The sequence below is a fragment of the Paramormyrops kingsleyae genome, chromosome 9, assembly GCF_048594095.1.
Source record: "Paramormyrops kingsleyae isolate MSU_618 chromosome 9, PKINGS_0.4, whole genome shotgun sequence".
Taxonomy (NCBI): Eukaryota; Metazoa; Chordata; class Actinopteri; order Osteoglossiformes; family Mormyridae; genus Paramormyrops; species Paramormyrops kingsleyae.
In genome coordinates, this window is record NC_132805.1 from 14,889,302 (window position 1) to 14,907,811 (window position 18,510).

Here is an 18,510-nt window from a genome sequence, read left to right on the forward strand (position 1 = left end):
GTCCCCAGTCTCTCCGTGTGAATTTAGTCTGTACAGTGTGTGTGGCTGGATATACAGTGTAGTTCACTGTACAGTGTGTTAGGTGATGTATGTACATGCAAAGGGCACAGTTGTTGAATATTATGGTCTGTCACAAGTGGCATGGAGTTCCCCTGGAGACATGTGACTGGTAATTTTTTTCCTCTCTTTTTGGAGTTGTGCTTATTATGGGATGTCAGTGACTGCTTATTATTATTATGGGATGGTGAACAGGGCGGGAGGGGGTGTGTACCCATGGCAACCGTGGTTGCTAGGGGGCCGGAAATAGCGGAATGGGGAAGGGAGTGGAGGGGGGGTGAGTATTATGGTCTGTACGTTGCGAGGTAACTATGCAGAGTAGTGTGTGTATTATGGGGGTGGGTGGCGGGGGGGGGGGAATAAGGATTATTATGGGATGTCTGCCCCCTGATCTCTTTGTGTGTATGTGAGAATGTTAGCTAGCCTGTAAGAGAGGGAGAGACGATAGGGAGTATGTAACGTGTTCGACTGTGAGATTTTCGAAATACAAAAAAACCTAGTAAACCGGACATTGGCGTCTCAGTCTAATTAACCTGAATATATACAAATATACATCTCAGAATATAAAATACCAAGGGAAGAAAGAGGAACTATCTCAACGTGGGACCGCGTTGTACATTCTTATTATTAATTCACGATACATTTCGAGCAGTGGAATTGTTTTGGTTGAGTGAGTATTATTATGTTATTATAAAATCAACTAAAGAGATACGACCGATTGTGGACCAAAAGTATTTTTGTGTCATTCGCCGGTGACTACAGTCCCCTCTACGACAAGCGCCTAGTATATGGAGCCGGTTAACTTGACTATACTCGTATTATTATTATAACTGCATGTCAAAGCTTCTTATAATGCTTGTTACTTTATATATGTGTTCGCAGGTGGTGTTTGTAGTTAGACAATTGAAGTTTATAACTACCTATCAATAAACGCTTTAATTCAATTAAGCGTGTGATCTTTTCCTAGCTAAACGAGTAGTTGTGTTATTCCTTTAGGTAAGTCGTGTTAACTTAAAGGAAATATGAAATGCTTAAGCTTTCTTCTTTTTTCTCCTTTACAGTTGCCCCCTCCACCCCCATCCTTTATTTCTTTTCATTTTCCCTCCTCCCTCTCCGAGACGGTCATACCGAGTGTGTGGACGACAACCCGGATAAGAAAACTATTTATTTGTAACCAAAACTAGGTAGTTAATTTAAATAAAGCCGACATGTCCGGCAGCGAGGACGATAGGGACGATTTCGGAGCCCCAGAAGACCGGTCGCTCATCCAAGGTAATCTTTAATAGCTTTCTTAATGTTGTCCGTGCTAACTAGCTGGCTATCTGTACTTGTGGTTTGGGCTACTAGCTAGCTAGTTAGCTTAAACCGGGTATCTTTTTTGGACACTCAATAAAGCGCATTTCCAGTATGTCGAAAACCTACGAGTCACGAATAAGTGAGTTGTTTGAAGTCCCCCCTCTGTTGTTTTCGGCTTATTTTTTTAATAATCGTTGTGCTTTGCGTGGTAACGTTTGTAAAAAAATAAATAAATAAGAAGTTGGGCTTTCGGGCTGTTCGCTAAGCCGGTTTCGTGCCTCTTGTTTGTGAACCTGCTTGTTGTTCACCGTTAAAGTTAAGCTGTATTTTTGTTTTTTTCGGTTTTAAGCGGCCATGTGGTTTTAACCGAGAAGTAGTGATTTTAGGCGCCAGTTAACTGCGGTTTTGGGTCAGTTTAATGTGTTAATGACCAGCCCCGGCCTAACCGATCCGCCCTGCGTGACCGTAAGCCGGGGACGGTTTTGGTGCGGAAACCAGCCTGGTGTCAAAGTGTGGTAGGAGGCGGGCTAGCCGTGCCGACTGTGGCCGCCTGGTGCGCCTGAGTTGTGCCTGGATACAACCGTGCCGGGCTGGAAGCGCGAAATGCCCGTTCGGACCGAAAGCGGACCGGCGCCTGTACCGGCTGCGGCCTACCTGCCGCCTCACGTGTGGACGGGCAGAGCCAATCTCAAACCGCATAGTCCGGAGAAGCCGGAACCACAGCTCATGCCACCGTATATATATATATTAGAGCTCAAATTCTTTCAATCGGAATGGTCAGATTTTTAAAAATCATTGGCAGAATCAGACACAGAGCTAAAAGAGTCGCATGTCTTTTTTTTAAACTGCCATAGTTTGAAAGTAAGATGATCGGTTCGGCCCGGGGTACCGACCGATTAGCCGGCTTGGCGGAGCCCAATGGACTGGCTAACCGGCTGCGGTACCATCCCGATATGAAAGCATACGGGATTGTATGGGATGGCAATGCATTTGACTCGATGATCGTGCGTGTGGCGTGTAGAGGAGCTCAGATCACGGAAAGCACAATGCTTTTTCTGTCAAACGATTTCTTTTTTTCCTGCTCAAGTTGATTTCCGTTTCGGCTCCGTAATGCACACGTAAAGCGCAGTAAATGGCTGTGCGCCGCGCCGCTCTCGCTCACGTAGAGCGCATCAAATGCCGCGTGCAACGCAAACCGAGCCGGCTTTCCAGCCCCCCATTGCCCCTATACATGGCCGACCGCTAATGTGTATTTTCGTTTATTGTTTTTATTGCTTTTGAAACTCCCGTTTTCGGGGCTTCATCTTTACACTCGCTTTTTGGGACGCATCGATGGTGGAAGCGACCACAATATAACGAAAAGATCTCATCCCAGTCTCTGGTTTTGAATAATTTCCCGTAGTACTGTGTTAAACTAATCATTATGCACCGAAATGCCTTTACTGGGACGTTCTGCTATATGCAAACGCACATGTATGGGGTTTATTTAAAAGTAATTTGAAAAGGAGTGTAATGATGTTCTATTAAATCGTAATTTAAAATTTTTTTATTTTTCTCATAAACGCCTACTTCAGTATGTCGAGGTATGCATGCAGTCGGCAGTTGGTGGCATTTACTTAAGTATATATAGCTTTTCTTATGCATGGTGTAATCTGAATCACTGCATTTTATCAAAATAGATTTTGTCTGACGGGAAACTTCTGTGTCACGCTCCACGTGCCTGCATTGTGGGATATTCAATATCTGTAGCTACGTGGTTACATTAGGGTTTAAAAGTACATTTAGACTGCATTGCAGCAGTACGAGTGCTAATAAGGCCTGAGTGTAGTAATCTGCTGTCTGGGGAGGTGAATTGGTCATTAAGTTGGTGTTGCTGTGTCTACTTGTGATCAATGGCAGATGAGGATGACTTGGACGAAGATATGTCAGATGGCGATACGCCAAAGGTGAAGAAAAAGAAGAAGGCCAAGAGGAGCCGCGAGAGCAAGAGTGGCAAACGGCAGAGAGTTCGTCGTGAGGTGCTGGAACCCCTCTCTGCCGCGGTGTCTGTCCTGTGTGTGACACCTTAAGCTGCTGTTTCTAGGTTGCACGTTTGTGGTACTGGTTCTGTGTGCCAGAGGTCACACTTGACTGTCTATCTTTTCCCCAGTTCTTTATTTCTGCTTAACCTCACTTTCTTTTACTTTTTCCTCTGCTCCTGTCTTCTGGATGCGTCTTTGTGTGTGTGTGTGTGTGTGTATGATGCCTTAAAGACACAGATGGATATCTGCATTGAATCTATCACACTAGCAAACAAGATAAATGGTTAAATACCCTTTCTCATAACTGTTTATGCTCACAATTGACACAATTTTTTTCGCCCTTTCCTTGAATAACCAGTTAATCCGATGCACGTGGGTAGTCCAATTTAACTCTGCTAGTGTGTAGACTAGCACACACACTCACGCTGCCCTTCACACATGCCCGGAAGAGGATGCTGTCTGCTTGCTTCCCCCCATATCCCTGTAGGTGACCAATAGACTGTAGACGTCACTTTGCACCAGTGACAGACAGCAGTACTCGGAGCTCCAGCTCACTTAACAGAGACAAGTTCTCTGGCTCCTCACAGTGTGATGGAGGCAACCTTCCCTCCATAGGCTTCACTGTGTTTTGATTAGTGTTCCACTGTAACTGTTTTTCCAGCATTCTCTGGGAGAGTGGCAGCATGGGTAGCTTCGCACCTCCTGCATTGCGGGTTTGAGTGCTGCCTCTTGGCTGTGTGTGTGTGTGTGTTTGTGTTTGTGTAGTTGTGTGGTCTTGTTTGCATGAGTGTCCTCTGGCACCCCTGTTTCCTCCTTTGGAACAAAAGCTTGCAGTGCAGGTGAATGGGTGTCTCTGAATTGCCCTTGGTGCCTCACTGAGGCCTGGCATCCGTTCCAGGGTTTCCCCTGCCCCAAGCTCTAGGTTAACTTGACTTCGTAATAGATGTGTTGATGGTTGAATGAATGGTTATTCAGGAATGGCTAGTCTTATATTGCATTGTTGTGTGATTGGCTGGATTAGCAATTTAGTTTAATAGTGTCTAGTAGTTAGTGTATTTGTTTCTGACTGTGCTCAGCTTGTGTAGCACTTCAATGGCTCTTCTCTCATAGGACTTGGCGGGCAGTTCCCCAGAGGCAGTAGAAGGTCTGGATGCTGAAGACGGAGATGAGGAGGAAGGGGCCGGCATCAGGTCGGACAGCGAGGGGAGCGATTACACTCCAGGCAGGAAGAAGAAGAAGCGAGGGAGTTCGGCGAAGGAGAGGAAGAGGGGAACAAGTGGTGAGAGAGAGAAGATCTCAGGAGGCTCCAGCAACAAAAGCAAACGGAAAGAGCCCGAGCCGGAGGACGAGGAAGATGAAGATGACGACAACCAGGTTAGACTGGGCCATTGTAAGCATGTAATTGCTAAAGCTAATTTCATCTCTGAAGGGTGCTGGATGTGGAAAATCCCTTAAATGATAACATGCTTGTCTATTCCAGGAGCCCAAGACCTCTGCCCAGCTGCTAGATGAGTGGGGAATGGAAGACATTGACCATGTCTTCACACAGGAGGACTATGGCACCCTCACAAACTACAAAGCATTCAGCCAGTTTGTCAGGTATATCTATTTTTGGGTAGCTGAGTGGCTTGGTGATTTAGGCCACAGACAACATATTTGCAGATCCTGGCTTTCAGTTGTCTGTAGTTGGGCCAGTGAGAGATTGTTGCATTGGATAAAGATTAAGTTGTTGTCGGAGTTAGAGTAAGCGATGAAGGTGATGTTGCCTCAGCTGGGTTTGGATGGTTCTCTTGATTGTTCGCTGCATAGGCCGCTCATCGCAGCCAAGAACCCCAAGATTGCTGTATCGAAGATGATGATGGTTTTGGGTGCTAAGTGGCGCGAGTTCAGCACCAACAACCCTCTGCGGGGCTCGGCCAGTGCCACAGCTGCCCTGGCAGCAGCCAATGTGGCTGCCGCCGTGGAGAGCATGGTGGCCAGCGGCACGGAAGTTGGGCCGGCCTCAGGGACAGTAGGCCTGGCCAGCACCACCCCGGTCGCCCCTGCTCCCTCCGCTGTAGCCCAACCTCAGGTTCCCCCTGTGGCTCCGTTGCGCAAGGCCAAGACCAAAGAGGGCAAAGGTAGGGGCTAGAAAGCCGGCAGTCGCTTTGCCATTGCGGAGGGTCTTGGGTGAACAGATTTGCAACTGGGCCTTTGTGTCCTCAGGTCCAAACGCGCGCAAAAAACCGAAAGCTCCCCCCAAGCCTCCAGAGAAGAAGGTTAAAACCAAGAAGGTGGCCCCGCTGAAGATCAAATTGGGGGGCTTCAACAGCAACAAGAGGAAGCGTTCTTCGGTCAGCACCATCCCCAGCCGGCGGTCTCTCAGCTCTCGCCATGGCTTCTCAGGCTGCATGCTATTAACCCCCCCCCCATTCCCGCAGAGTGAGGAGGACGAGGTGGATGTGGACAGTGACTTCGATGATGGCAGCTTGAACAGTTTCTCTGTGTCAGACGGGTCCAACAGCCGCAGTAGCCGCTCAAAGAAAAAAAGCAAGACATCTAAGAAGAAGAAGAAAGGTCGGTCCTCTTGACAGGGTGTCATCACTGAAATGCCTCTAAATCGTGTGACGCCCCTCCTTTAATCCCTGTGTTCTCTCTTGGCAGAGGAGGATGGTGATGGCTATGAGACAGACCACCAGGACTACTGCGAGGTCTGCCAGCAGGGGGGCGAAATCATCCTTTGCGACACGTGCCCCCGCGCATATCACATGGTCTGCCTGGACCCCGATATGGAGAAGGCCCCCGAGGGCAAGTGGAGCTGTCCCCATTGCGTGAGTCACCCGACTCTTCCATGCGGCCAGTCTTTTACCCCCGCAGACCGCTTGAGCAGGGTTGGGTTAGATCTAGGGTAAGCACACCTGCTGCCTGGAACCCCGGTGCCCATTTTGATTTCTCTGTTTCTCCACCAGGAGAAGGAGGGTGTGCAGTGGGAGGCCAGGGAGGACGGCTCAGAAGGGGAGGAGGATAATGAGGTGGAGGGCCGCAGGGATGGCGGCGACACTGAGGAGGACGACCACCACATGGAGTTCTGCCGCGTCTGCAAAGACGGCGGGGAACTGCTGTGCTGCGACTCCTGCCCCTCATCCTACCACATCCACTGCCTGAACCCACCCCTGCCTGAGATCCCCAATGGCGAGTGGATCTGCCCCCGCTGCACCGTGAGTTGGCTGGGGGGGACGGCCCACATTAGTCAGCAATGGATGAACCAGAGTATTTAACGGATTCATGCGGCAGTGGCCTCCATGTTGGATGTCATGTCAGGATTACATTGCTGCACTTCCTCCTTTTTTAGTGTCCACCCATGAAGGGAAAAGTCCAGAAGATCCTGACTTGGCGCTGGAGAGAGCCCCCGCCCCCAACCCCAGTGCCCCGACCTCCCAACCTTCCCGACGACGCCCCCGATCCTGCCCCTCTGGCTGGCCGCCCGGAGAGGGAATTCTTTGTCAAATGGAGCAATATGTCCTACTGGCACTGCTCTTGGGTTTCTGAGTTACAGGTAAACACTTGCAGGTACCCTCGGATATGGATGGCTACTGCATATTGTTCCCTACAAGCATGCTTGATATCCAAATATCATATGAATTCTTGTGCCAGTACGTAACCCATCAAATCTGTGTGTGCAGTCACCTGGCCTTTTTACTGCACATGTTGCTGTCCATTTGGAGATGTGCATATTAACCCGGATTTCCTTGCTTTGTGTAGTTGGAGCTGCACTGTCAGGTGATGTTCCGGAACTATCAGCGCAAGAATGATATGGACGAGCCCCCACCTGTGGACTTTGGGGGCGAGGGGGATGAGGATAAAAGCACTAAAAGGAAGAACAAGGACCCGTATTTTGCTCAGATGGAGGAGAGGTTCTATCGCTTTGGCATCAAGATGGAATGGATGATGATTCACCGCATCCTGAATCACAGGTAATCAGCCGTGTTTCTGGAAGCCAGGGTCGCCCTGCTGGGACTGACATACATTATCCACCAGCACTCCAAACCTGCTTCGTGCTCCCAGCCGTGAGCAGCGTGTCCTTACCAAGAGATTTTTCACTTACATCGAAGCATGAAATTGGGGGGGGGGGGGGGGGTGAAATTCTTGGAATGTTTCTCATTCACCATCAGAACTTTGTATCAATTTACATGAGTGCGTCCCTGACTGAGCGCATCTCTTCTGCAGTGTCGATAAGAAGAATAATATTCATTACTTGATCAAGTGGCGGGATTTGCCGTATGATCAGGCATCCTGGGAGAGTGAGGACATGGATATCCAGGAGTATGATGCCTACAAGCTGATGTACTGGAATCACAGGTACGCAGGCCTGCTGTACAGCTCAGTGATTGTTGTGGTGATGCGTTTTTAATCCCACTGGTCTCGGACTCTGAACCTTTACATTCAGTGAGCTTAGCTGACATTGTGTTGTCAGTAGATTATTGCTGTGTGTGTGTGTGTGTGTGTGTGTGTGTGTGTGTGTGTGTGTGTGTGTGTGTGTTCTAGATTTTGGTAAATGGGTCAGTAATTAATGTAATTTAATTAAACTCCTCACCTTGCCTGCCTCATCCTATTGCTTGTAAGGGAGCTCATGATGGGAGATGAAGGTAGACCCAGCAAGAAACTGAAGATGAAGCTAAGCAGAGTTAAGAAGCTGGACCGGCCTCCTGCGAATCCTGTTGTGGATGTAAGTGTACAGCGCCCATGTCAGTGTTTGTCTGCAGCCATGATAACCTTGTCCTATACACCAGAGTCAGTATCGTATTGCCATACTGAGAATTTAAAACGGTATGATTCTATCGTTTTTGCAAATTTCAATATTTGAAAATGTGCTGTCTAGCTCCAATGCACTCCATCAAAAACACTAAAGTTACATAGTGGGTGTGCCGGATCTGTGCTTTGGGGAGGGAGACTGTCACACTCATGTCACACGGCTCTTGTGAGGAGAAGCTACATAAATGGAGGATTATCAGCCCACCTCTTAGCTGATAAGCAGGGCAGCATGAAGTGAGAGAGCGTTATTTTGGTTATAAACTGACCAAAAAAGGTGAGCCCCCCGGAGTCAACAGTCTCAGTATGTAAACGCAGCTACAAGTAGGGAACTCGTCTAAACTGCCAAGTATGTCTGTCACTCACCTTGATTTATATACGGAGTTAAAAGGTCATCGGGTGTGCATGATGAAAGGTGTAAGGTGCATGATAGTGGTGTAATTTAGTGGTTATATTTAGTTTCACGTTTGTTTTAAATTCTTTAGCCTACATGGACGCTCGCTCATACCCCTTTCTCTGGTGATTGGAAAAAGTAGGCTAAGATAAATGATGAACAGCGGACGTAAACCTAACATTAGTTTATTACCAGTGAGATGTTGTAACTGCTGATGCTACATTAACTACCAGAATCTCTGTTTAATTGATCCATGCGTGTTTCACTGAATGTTAAAACTATATTATAGGATACTGCTGTTGGTTTAATTCATAATATTTAAATAGGAATCTTTTACAGTTTCGATTTGGTATTGATTACCAGGGTATCAGTGCTGGTATTGGTATTGAAGTAGCAATTTTGGTATCGATCCAACTCTAGCCCACCATCAAGTTTGAGCGGCAGCCAGAATACCTGGACAGCACCGGTGGCACGCTGCACCCCTACCAGCTAGAGGGGCTCAACTGGCTGCGGTTCTCCTGGGCCCAGGGCACCGATACCATTCTGGCCGACGAGATGGGACTGGGCAAGACGGTCCAGACCGCGGTTTTCCTTTACTCACTGTACAAGGAGGTATGTATGCCTATGGGAGTGTCAGGCGGTAGCTGCGGGACATGGGGTTGTGTTAAAATTATGTCCCATCGGTTATCCTTCTAACTTGAGCACGTAAGTGTGTGTGTGTTTGGTGTCCAGCCTTCCTGTCCCCGTCTGTTAGCGTTAACGGGATGACGGACAGGCAGGGACGCACAGTGACTCTGTCCAATAAAGGGGAAAATTCCAAAGTCGGGACTTTGTCCTAAAGGCAGGACAGAACACTTGCCACAATTACTTTTCCTTTTGGTTCTAGATTAGTACCCCCATTTCCCCTCCCGGCATTTCCCATTCATGGCTGTTCTGTTACCAGTTTGTTCCTATTACGCTGCCTTTGGTTGCGTGTTAGATTCTTCTCATTCTCCCCCAGGGTCACTCCAAAGGCCCATTTCTGGTGAGTGCACCTCTGTCTACAATCATTAACTGGGAGCGAGAGTTTGAGATGTGGGCCCCGGACATGTACGTGGTAACCTACGTGGGCGACAAGGATAGCCGAGCCGTTATCCGTGAGAATGAATTCACCTTTGAGGACAATGCCATCCGGGGTGGGAAGAAGGCCTCTCGAATGAAGGTAGGCATGTGGGGACTGGTAAAGGTCAGCCCCATGATTCAGTCTGTTAGATTTTGGTTTCAGTTACATTATGGTGATGGTTTTTGTCAGTGCTGATGCAGCTTAGTGAATATCTGTCCATTGCTCTTACCCTGCAGAAAGAGGCATCTGTGAAGTTTCATGTGCTGCTGACCTCCTATGAGCTGATCACCATCGACATGGCCATCCTTGGCTCTATCCAGTGGGCCTGTCTGGTTGTTGATGAGGCCCACAGGCTCAAGAACAACCAGTCGAAGGTAACCACCTGTGATCAGTGTCTTCAGCATGATTATGGTGCCCATTGACCCAGTGAGCTGAAAGATTTGACTAAGAACCACCTCTTCCTTGGCGCAGTTCTTCAGGGTGCTCAATAACTACCATCTTCAACACAAGCTGCTGCTGACTGGAACTCCACTGCAGAACAACCTGGAGGAGCTCTTCCATCTCCTTAACTTCCTCACCCCAGAGAGATTCAAGTCAGTACAACTGTCTGGTCTATTTTTCCTGGCTGTACTCTCATCTTTCTCTTTTTGAAGATATTGGTCAAACTGCTTGATTTGCTAAATGGTGTTTAGCTGCATTCTGAAAGCATCTGGTAGTGATGAGTCACCAACAACTTGAGTGGCTGCCTGGACAGTTCTAGAAGAAGAGGTGGATGCTCTCCTGGTGACGTATGTTTCTAATGTCACGTCATCAAAAATGCGTATGTCTGCTTGACCTCGCCCAGTAACCTGGAGGGCTTCCTGGAGGAGTTTGCTGATATCGCCAAAGAGGACCAGATCAAGAAGCTGCACGACATGCTGGGGCCTCACATGCTGCGCAGGCTGAAGGCCGACGTGTTCAAGAACATGCCGTCCAAGACGGAGCTGATTGTGCGTGTGGAGCTCAGCCCCATGCAGAAGTATGTGCAGCAATAGCTGGTTCCTTTGGGTTGGCATTTACCTTGGTTTCTGTTAATCTGTTGCATGGTTCCCCCCCCAGGAAGTACTACAAGTTCATCTTGACACGCAACTTTGAGGCTCTGAACACTCGTGGAGGAGGGAACCAGGTGTCTTTGCTTAATGTGGTGATGGACCTGAAGAAATGCTGCAACCACCCCTACCTCTTCCCAGCGGCCGCCATGGTATGGGAGCCTCCAGAGGGGGTCGTGGCAGGGAAACTTGGCGTTGAAGATCAAAGTTCAACTTGAGCCTCATGGATTATTTGAAGAAATGGACCATGGAGAATTTGTATGAGCTTTTTTTGAGTAATGCTTAACTGTATGGATGTTCTGTAATTTGGCTGACAGGAAGCCCCAAAAATGCCCAATGGGATGTATGATGGCAGTGCCCTGACCAAGGCGGCCGGGAAACTCATGCTGCTGCACAAGATGCTGAAAAAGTTGAAGGAGGGGGGGCACAGAGTGCTCATCTTCTCTCAGGTGGGGGCTCCTGTCTGGTGTCACTTGCCTTATGCTCTTCCTCTGAGAATTCCCTTGGAGTACTCACACCCTCTTTCATTTTCCCAGATGACCAAGATGTTGGACTTGCTGGAAGACTTTCTAGAGAACGAGGGGTATAAGTACGAAAGGATTGATGGAGGTGTCACTGGAGGAATGAGGCAGGAGGCCATTGATAGGTTTAACGGTGAGACCTAGTTTGGTTGGATGGGTGGGTTGGGCTCTTGATGGCATGCTGCAGGTAGGTTGACCATCTTGTCTGGTGGTAAATGTCATCTCTCTCCCTCCATCTTGCTCTAGCTCCTGGAGCTCCCCAGTTTGCTTTCCTGCTCTCCACCAGGGCAGGAGGCCTGGGTATCAACCTGGCCACCGCTGACACCGTCATCATCTATGACTCAGACTGGAACCCTCACAATGACATTCAGGTATGACACCTCACTGTGTTCTGTGTAGTCTGGACCTCATTCAATCGACTGCATCCTTATCTGCTGTTCTCTTCTAGGCATTCAGCAGAGCGCATCGTATAGGTCAAAACAAGAAAGTGATGATCTATCGCTTTGTCACTAAGGCCTCTGTGGAGGAAAGGATCACTCAGGTCAGCATTGTCAACTGCTTCTGTTTTAGAGTGGAGTTCTGCTAGATGACTTCATTAAGATCTGGGAAGCTTATAGGAGTGACTGAGGTCATATTTAACATGCAATAACCATCCCCCCACCCTCACTACAGGTAGCAAAGAAGAAGATGATGCTGACCCATTTGGTGGTGAGGCCAGGTTTGGGTTCCAAGACGGGCTCCATGTCTAAGCAGGAGCTGGATGACATCCTTAAGTTTGGCACAGAGGAACTTTTCAAAGATGAGATTGGTGAAGGTGAGGGTCACCTGTGCTGTGCGTCTGGCCCTTACTTTTGCTGTTTGCCAGTGATGGATAAACGTCTATATTTATAAAGATTACCTTTTGGGCAGAGAGGGATTCCTTCTATAGGAAGTACACGCAGTAAGCACTTCGATTTATTTTAAAAGGTAATCGATCGTCTTCCCAACATTTCCCTTAGGGGACAATAAGGAGGAGGACAGCAGTGTGATTCACTATGACGACAAGGCCATCGAACGGCTGCTTGACCGCAACCAGGATGCTACGGACGACACAGAGATCCAGAGCATGAACGAGTACCTCAGCTCCTTCAAGGTCGCCCAATATGTGGTGAAAGATGAGGATGAGGAAGTGAGTGCCTGATTACTCCTCCGAGCACCTTCAGAGCTTTAGCACCAACATAGAAAACTTCTGGCTTGAGTAGCGCAATGTCACTTATGCTGACTTCTGTTAACTTATGGATGAGCTAATCGAAGCCTCAGCCAGTCAAAAAGGTTATATGGCAAGGAAAGTGTAGAGTTACTGGGTTGGTCTTCTGGAGATCATCTCTTCAGCCACCTTGAGCTAACACTGCCCGGCTTGGATGCCTGTAAATGGTCCTGGGCTGTGTGGGGTACTCATCGGTCTCAAGGTGCTGTTTTCTTCTTTTTCCCCATCCATCTTTTTGTCTCTGCCCCATGCTCCTTTCCTTCTGGTGTTCCTCCAAGGAGGAGGAAGTTCAGCGTGAGATCATCAAGCAGGAGGAGAGTGTGGACCCTGACTACTGGGAGAAACTTCTGCGTCACCACTATGAGCAGCAGCAGGAGGACCTGGCGCGCAACCTGGGCAAGGGCAAGCGCATCCGCAAGCAGGTCAACTACAACGACGGCTCGCAGGAGGACCGAGGTAGTAGGCGGGGTACAGAAAAACGCAGCGCGTTATTACTACCTTTTTTCTGTGTGTGTGTGTGCATGTGTCCCTTCTGTGAGTGCAAGAAACGGTGCTGGGAGGCACCATAGAGCAGGGTAACGTCACAATGGATCAAATTCCTCAAGACCTGAAGCTGATCTGTTTCTGTAGTCTGCATTAACAAAGATGCACCTTCAGGTACAACTCGATCCATTAACCTGCCTGGGGGTTGTCCTCCATCGTGAACTTTGCATCCATGTCCTGAGGTCCCCTCTCGCACTGTCTGTCTGCTGCAGGCTGATTAGTGGGAATGGGGTGCTGTGTGTGGGATTCATTCTTGGTGTCCACTGCTTCTTGGTTAATTGGTGCCTTTTTTTTTTTTTTTGGCTGTCTCACTTATTGTTTCACTTCTATCCAAGACCATTAACCCTTGCTGCTGAGGTTAACTCTCTGTTCAATGTTCTCTTCTGGCCCTCTAGACTGGCAGGACGACCAATCGGACAACCAGTCTGATTACTCCGTGGCATCGGAAGAGGGTGATGAGGACTTTGACGAGCGGTCGGAGGGTTAGTCAAGCGAGTCTGGCTTCCAGACGCACATGACGCTGAATGGTGCTACTTGGGTTCTGACGGCTTTGCGGTCTGGCTGTTTTAGGGAACTCGCGCAGACCCAGCAGGAAGGGCCTGAGGAATGACAAGGACAAACCACTGCCCCCCCTGCTGGCCAGAGTTGGTGGCAACATTGAGGTCAGTTGCTTGTGTCTTGTGTTCATATTTGCCATTTTAAATGTGCAGACTGGTTATGTGTAGGTAAGAGTCTGTTTGTTTATAAAAGAGTAAAATTTTCTTTTCCCCTTTTCTTAAGGTACTGGGCTTCAACGCCCGTCAGAGGAAAGCCTTCTTGAATGCAGTGATGCGTTATGGGATGCCCCCCCAAGATGCCTTCACCACACAGTGGCTGGTCAGGGACCTGCGAGGGAAATCCGAGAAGGAGTTCAAGTGAGTTGCTCCTTCTTTGCTGTCCCTCCCAAAGACGGCTATGTTGTCTTGTATTCCGAGAAGGAGTTCAAGTGAGTTGCTCCTTCTTTGCTGTCCCTCCCAAAGACGGCTATGTTGTCTTGTATTCATGCCGTTTTCTCTCCCTTCCTCCCTGCCAGGGCCTATGTATCTCTCTTCATGCGTCACCTGTGTGAACCTGGCGCAGACGGGGCGGAGACCTTCGCTGATGGCGTCCCGCGTGAGGGCCTGTCACGCCAGCATGTCCTTACACGCATCGGCGTCATGTCTCTCATTCGGAAGAAGGTAACGGGTTCCGACACTCTTCCCTGCTACTGTGCGCAAGTTTGCCTTCGAGGTTCTGACGTAGCCCTGGCCTGTTGGATCAGGTCCAGGAGTTCGAGCACGTCAACGGCCAGTGGTCCATGCCCTGGATGATGGAGCTGGAAGAGAACAAGAAGGCGGCCCGGCCTGACTCTCCTGGGAACCCCAAAACACCATCAACAGGGACGCCGGCAGACACCCAGCCTAACACACCCGCCCCGGGTAATCACACCCTTCCTTGTTGATCTTAAGTGGTCACGTGACCTGCCACCATCGGCTGCTTCTCCCCGCTGTTGTCATTAAGTGCTTTCTGTGCTGAAGGTTACACTGTCCTGTCAGTCTGCTTCCATACAGTTGTAACACCATTTGTGCCCCCCCTCCCCAGCCCCTAAAACGCCCCCTACTGGCACACCTGCAGACACGCAGCCCAACACACCTGCCACAGGTAATGGACACAGGCCTAGTCACACGCACGCACAGCTCTGCAGTGTCCCCTGATGTGGTGTAGCGTGGGTAGATGTCATTGCTTGTATTGTCGCCTGTGTAGAAAGACATTGCTCATTGGCTGGTTGAGAAAAAAAAAAAAAAAGTGAACCACTTGCCATTAGATGGCCGCCATAAAGGGTGTTTGTTTTGCAGAAGACCCATTGAAGTCCGAAGACTCTGTGAAGGAGGAAAAGACTGATGGAGGAGAAGACAAGGAAGGGAAGGAGTCCAGCAAGACGCAGGAGCCGGAGGTGACGCGTCTTTCTGACCCCCGCTCTTGCCTTTCTGCCAATCAGCAGGCACCTTCTGAAGCCCTCACTTTCCACATTCAGATCATCGAGATCCCAGATGAGAAGGAGAAGCCCCCTTCCCCACAAAAGAAAGAGGAGAGTGAGGTGGTGGAGAAGGATGGAGTGAGTGGCGAGGTAGACAGGGAGAAACAGGAAACCGAGAAGGAGAAGCTGATGGAAGCAACAGAAGAGAAGGGCTCTCCCAAAGAGGTCAAGGGTGAGGGGTCAGAGGTCAAGGCCAAACAGGATGAGTCTGAGGCAAAAGGTAAGATGGTCGTATCACGTGAAGCTGACACTTCAAGCTTTCACTGCTAGGTTTCTGGGTTTCTGAGACTATCCTTCCTGCCTCCCTAACATGTTGGCATCCAGCAGAAGAAAAGAAGGAAGAGAAGCTGGAGAAGATGGACACGAGTCCTCCTGCTGATGAGAAGAAAGGTAGCTGCCCCCCCACCCCCATGTCTAACATGCTGCTTTGTGCTGGGAGGCACCTGTTACTGATCCCTCTCCACAAAAAAAAAAATACAGATCAAAAGGATGACAAGGACAAAACTGAGGAGCCGGCCAAGCTGCAGAACGGGGATAGTGCCAAAGATCTGGGCGTGGCAGGCACTGAGGAGAAGAAGAAGGCCGCCAAACAGCGCTTCATGTTCAATATCGCCGATGGCGGATTCACAGGTGCGAGTCAGAAAGGCCCCTCCGGCTTTTTCTTTGCACCATTGCTTGGGTTCTTTTGGGATCTGTCTGGAAGCTCACCCTTACCCCCTGGTGTTGATGTCTGGGTTTTCATGAAACCCCTTCCTCCCCCACTCTCCAGAGCTGCACTCCCTGTGGCAGAATGAGGAGAGGGCTGCAACTGTCACCAAGAAGACTTATGAGATTTGGCACCGTCGGCATGACTACTGGCTGCTGGCTGGCATCATCCAGTATCCTTCCATCCATGGCCCAGTAACTCCCATGGTGTGCGGCTCTTTGTGTTGTTCATGTGGGGTCCTTCACTCAGGACTGTGTGGCTGTCACAATGACAAAGGCCTGTTTCACTAGGGCTGAGCGTAGAGATTGAGATGGTTGGTCAGTGTGTTGGCTCCTTGACCTGATGCCCTGCAGACATGGCTATGCCCGCTGGCAGGACATCCAGAACGATGTGAAGTACGCCATCCTCAATGAGCCTTTCAAAGGTGAGATGAACCGGGGAAACTTCCTTGAGATCAAGAACAAGTTCCTCGCCAGGAGGTTCAAGGTATGTCCCACAGCCCTCGCACCTCCCCTGCCCGCATTCCTCAGAGCCGTGACTGGAGTAAGCAGCCGCTCAACCTCATCCCCCTATGCCTGACAGCTCCTGGAGCAGGCCCTGGTGATTGAGGAGCAGCTGAGGAGAGCGGCTTACCTCAACATGTCTGAAGACCCATCCCACCCCTCCATGGCCCTAAACACGCGCTTCAGCGAGGTTGAGTGTTTGGCTGAGTCCCACCAGCACCTCAGCAAGGAGTCTATGTCCGGAAACAAGCCTGCGAACGCCGTACTCCACAAAGGTAACATTCGGTTTTGCATCCATTTTCAGACTGGCTGAGGTCTCACCCCTAGTTCCATTTTGAAGTGCTTTGCTAGGCTCTACTTAATGCTGTTCTGCATTTTGTATTTAGGACTTGGGTTCTCTTGGGGGACATATTTTGTTTGTCCAATGAAGGATGAGTTTATAGCATATACAGTTAGATACAGTGTGTCTCTGTTCTGATTGGTTGCTTAGTCAAACAGGGTGACTGTATGCTCATTGCGAATGATCCGCTAGACTAATGTCAATGTCACTGCAGTGCTGAAACAGTTAGAGGAGCTGCTCAGTGACATGAAGGCGGATGTTACCCGTCTCCCGGCGACCATTGCTCGGATACCACCCGTTGCTGTCAGGCTGCAGATGTCGGAGAGGAATATCCTCAGCCGGTTGGCGAGCAGGGGCTCAGACACGCAGACGCAGCAGGTGTGCCTCCGGTGCCCCCACATGCCGGTTATCATCTTTAGCTACACACCGCCTCTCAAGTCTCACAGGTCATAATCACTAATGCCAAGCTTGGGTGGATAAGTGGTGTCTTATGTCTGTTTTTATTGTTCTCTTTCAAGGTGACGCAACAGTAGCCTGCCTCAGGATTGCCCTCCCTCTTACTCCTCCACCTCTACATTCCTGATTGGCTCCTGGATGATGACATCACACCTCTGCTTCTTGAAGCCATGCCCCCTTTACCCAAATAAGGACATGCAGCAACTCTAAAGGCTGATTCCTGGAGGCAGTGGATATGATAGCAATTGTATTTTTTTCTTTGATGTTTGTTTCTTTACTTTTAATATAATTATTGTTATAATGTTATTTCTTTTAGGGACCTAAAATAAAAAGGTAACAATATGAGTGTTGTCTGGTTTTTGATGGTAGATAGAGGGTGAGATTGGGAACTTATAAGAATGACCCCAGATCTTCAGGTAGTTTTCTCATATTTTGGTGAATATCGGTGGTCATGCACTTGGTTGAATGATAAGTTGCAATATGACAAGATTTACAGAAGCATGAAGGAATTCAACCACCTTTGGAGGAACAAATGCCTAATTTCTGCAAAAATATGGCTGCTCTGCCTTTTGACAGGTTCTTTTAAGTGCTGGAAAGGATTTGGGTGCTGTGTTTTTTGTTTTATGCCTTGATGCATTCTTGCTGTGCATGTAAGGCTACTTTAAAGAACCAGGGGTGCTTTAGCAAAAGTGTATGTGTGTAAACAAATATGATGGCACGTCATTTGCATGTTGTCATAGGAGTCTGCTAACGGCAAGTGCGAACAGGCAGGAACAGGCTCATTTTAGAGAGCAGGCGGACAGAGCAATTTCAGGAAATTATAGGGTGGGAGTTTGGTGGGGGGGGTTGCAATTTAGCAAGCAGATAGCTTATCGGAGGACACATAAAGGATGACGGCAAAGGAAGGGCCCTGCTTAAACTGTCTAGGGAGCCTGTGGGACAGTTGGGTGCTGGCAGCGAAAACAGGCTGCCTGAGGCGCCCTGCGTAACGGTGTTCACGAAGAGAAGAGGGTCATAGTCCATCCCAGGAAAGAAGTGAAGAGGAGGGAGACTCTTACCGTGTCACCTGGGTGAGAGGCTCCTCTTTGCCGGTTCTGTTCTTGTATTTCCTGGGGGGTGAAGATATTTGGGTGTGTCCCTCCCCCATTTACATATCTCACCCTGCTTAGGAACAGGGGGGGGGGGGTCCACGATTCAGGGGGGAAGTGCCATTTTAAGCCAAAAATTGGCTTAAAATAACCCCTCAAAGGAAACTTTTGGTGGTGTATGTATGGTTTGGAGCTGTGATAACATGTTGTAGGCAGTATACTTCCAATATGTACATTTGTTTAACCGGCACCCAGTCAATTAAGAGCACAACTGAATAGACACAGCCTTATTCTGTGGCTGTCAA

At 49.0% G+C, this 18,510-nt stretch overlaps 1 protein-coding gene across 6 annotated transcripts; it reads left to right on the plus strand.

Moving 5' to 3' along the window:
* Positions 1–422: 422 nt before the first annotated feature.
* chd4b (chromodomain helicase DNA binding protein 4b) lies at positions 423–17,459 on the plus strand. Of its 6 annotated transcripts, none has more exons than XM_072716402.1 (42): positions 423–727; positions 1,119–1,329; positions 3,253–3,371; positions 4,485–4,748; positions 4,855–4,973; positions 5,184–5,494; positions 5,580–5,707; positions 5,795–5,930; positions 6,018–6,184; positions 6,323–6,571; positions 6,706–6,909; positions 7,116–7,327; positions 7,581–7,712; positions 7,977–8,079; positions 8,977–9,168; positions 9,557–9,757; positions 9,895–10,032; positions 10,130–10,251; positions 10,503–10,676; positions 10,757–10,898; positions 11,064–11,195; positions 11,283–11,400; positions 11,514–11,638; positions 11,716–11,808; positions 11,940–12,081; positions 12,266–12,435; positions 12,792–12,981; positions 13,452–13,538; positions 13,627–13,718; positions 13,837–13,970; positions 14,129–14,273; positions 14,357–14,513; positions 14,677–14,736; positions 14,931–15,028; positions 15,110–15,332; positions 15,437–15,502; positions 15,593–15,742; positions 15,882–15,990; positions 16,172–16,304; positions 16,401–16,596; positions 16,876–17,039; positions 17,180–17,459. In XM_072716402.1, the coding sequence occupies exons 2-42, from the start codon at positions 1,266–1,268 to the stop codon at positions 17,192–17,194; spliced, it is 5,976 nt and encodes a 1,991-aa protein (XP_072572503.1). In that variant the 5' UTR covers positions 423–727; positions 1,119–1,265; the 3' UTR covers positions 17,195–17,459. The 6 variants fall into 6 exon arrangements, with proteins under 6 accessions (XP_072572503.1, XP_072572504.1, XP_072572505.1 ...); XM_072716403.1 differs by having other exon boundaries at positions 15,440–15,502; XM_072716404.1 differs by having other exon boundaries at positions 12,792–12,969.
* The last annotated feature ends 1,051 nt before the right edge of the window (positions 17,460–18,510 follow it).

Excerpts from the sequence above, each read along its gene's own strand:
- chd4b (XM_072716402.1), top strand. The coding sequence starts at position 1,266 with ATGTCCGGCAGCGAGGACGATAGGGACGATTTCGGAGCCCCAGAAGAC. Across the intron at positions 13,719-13,836 it reads GAGTTGGTGGCAACATTGAG|GTACTGGGCTTCAACGCCCG; the intron begins GTCAGTTGCTTG and ends CCTTTTCTTAAG. Across the intron at positions 14,514-14,676 it reads GCCTAACACACCCGCCCCGG|CCCCTAAAACGCCCCCTACT; the intron begins GTAATCACACCC and ends CCCCCTCCCCAG.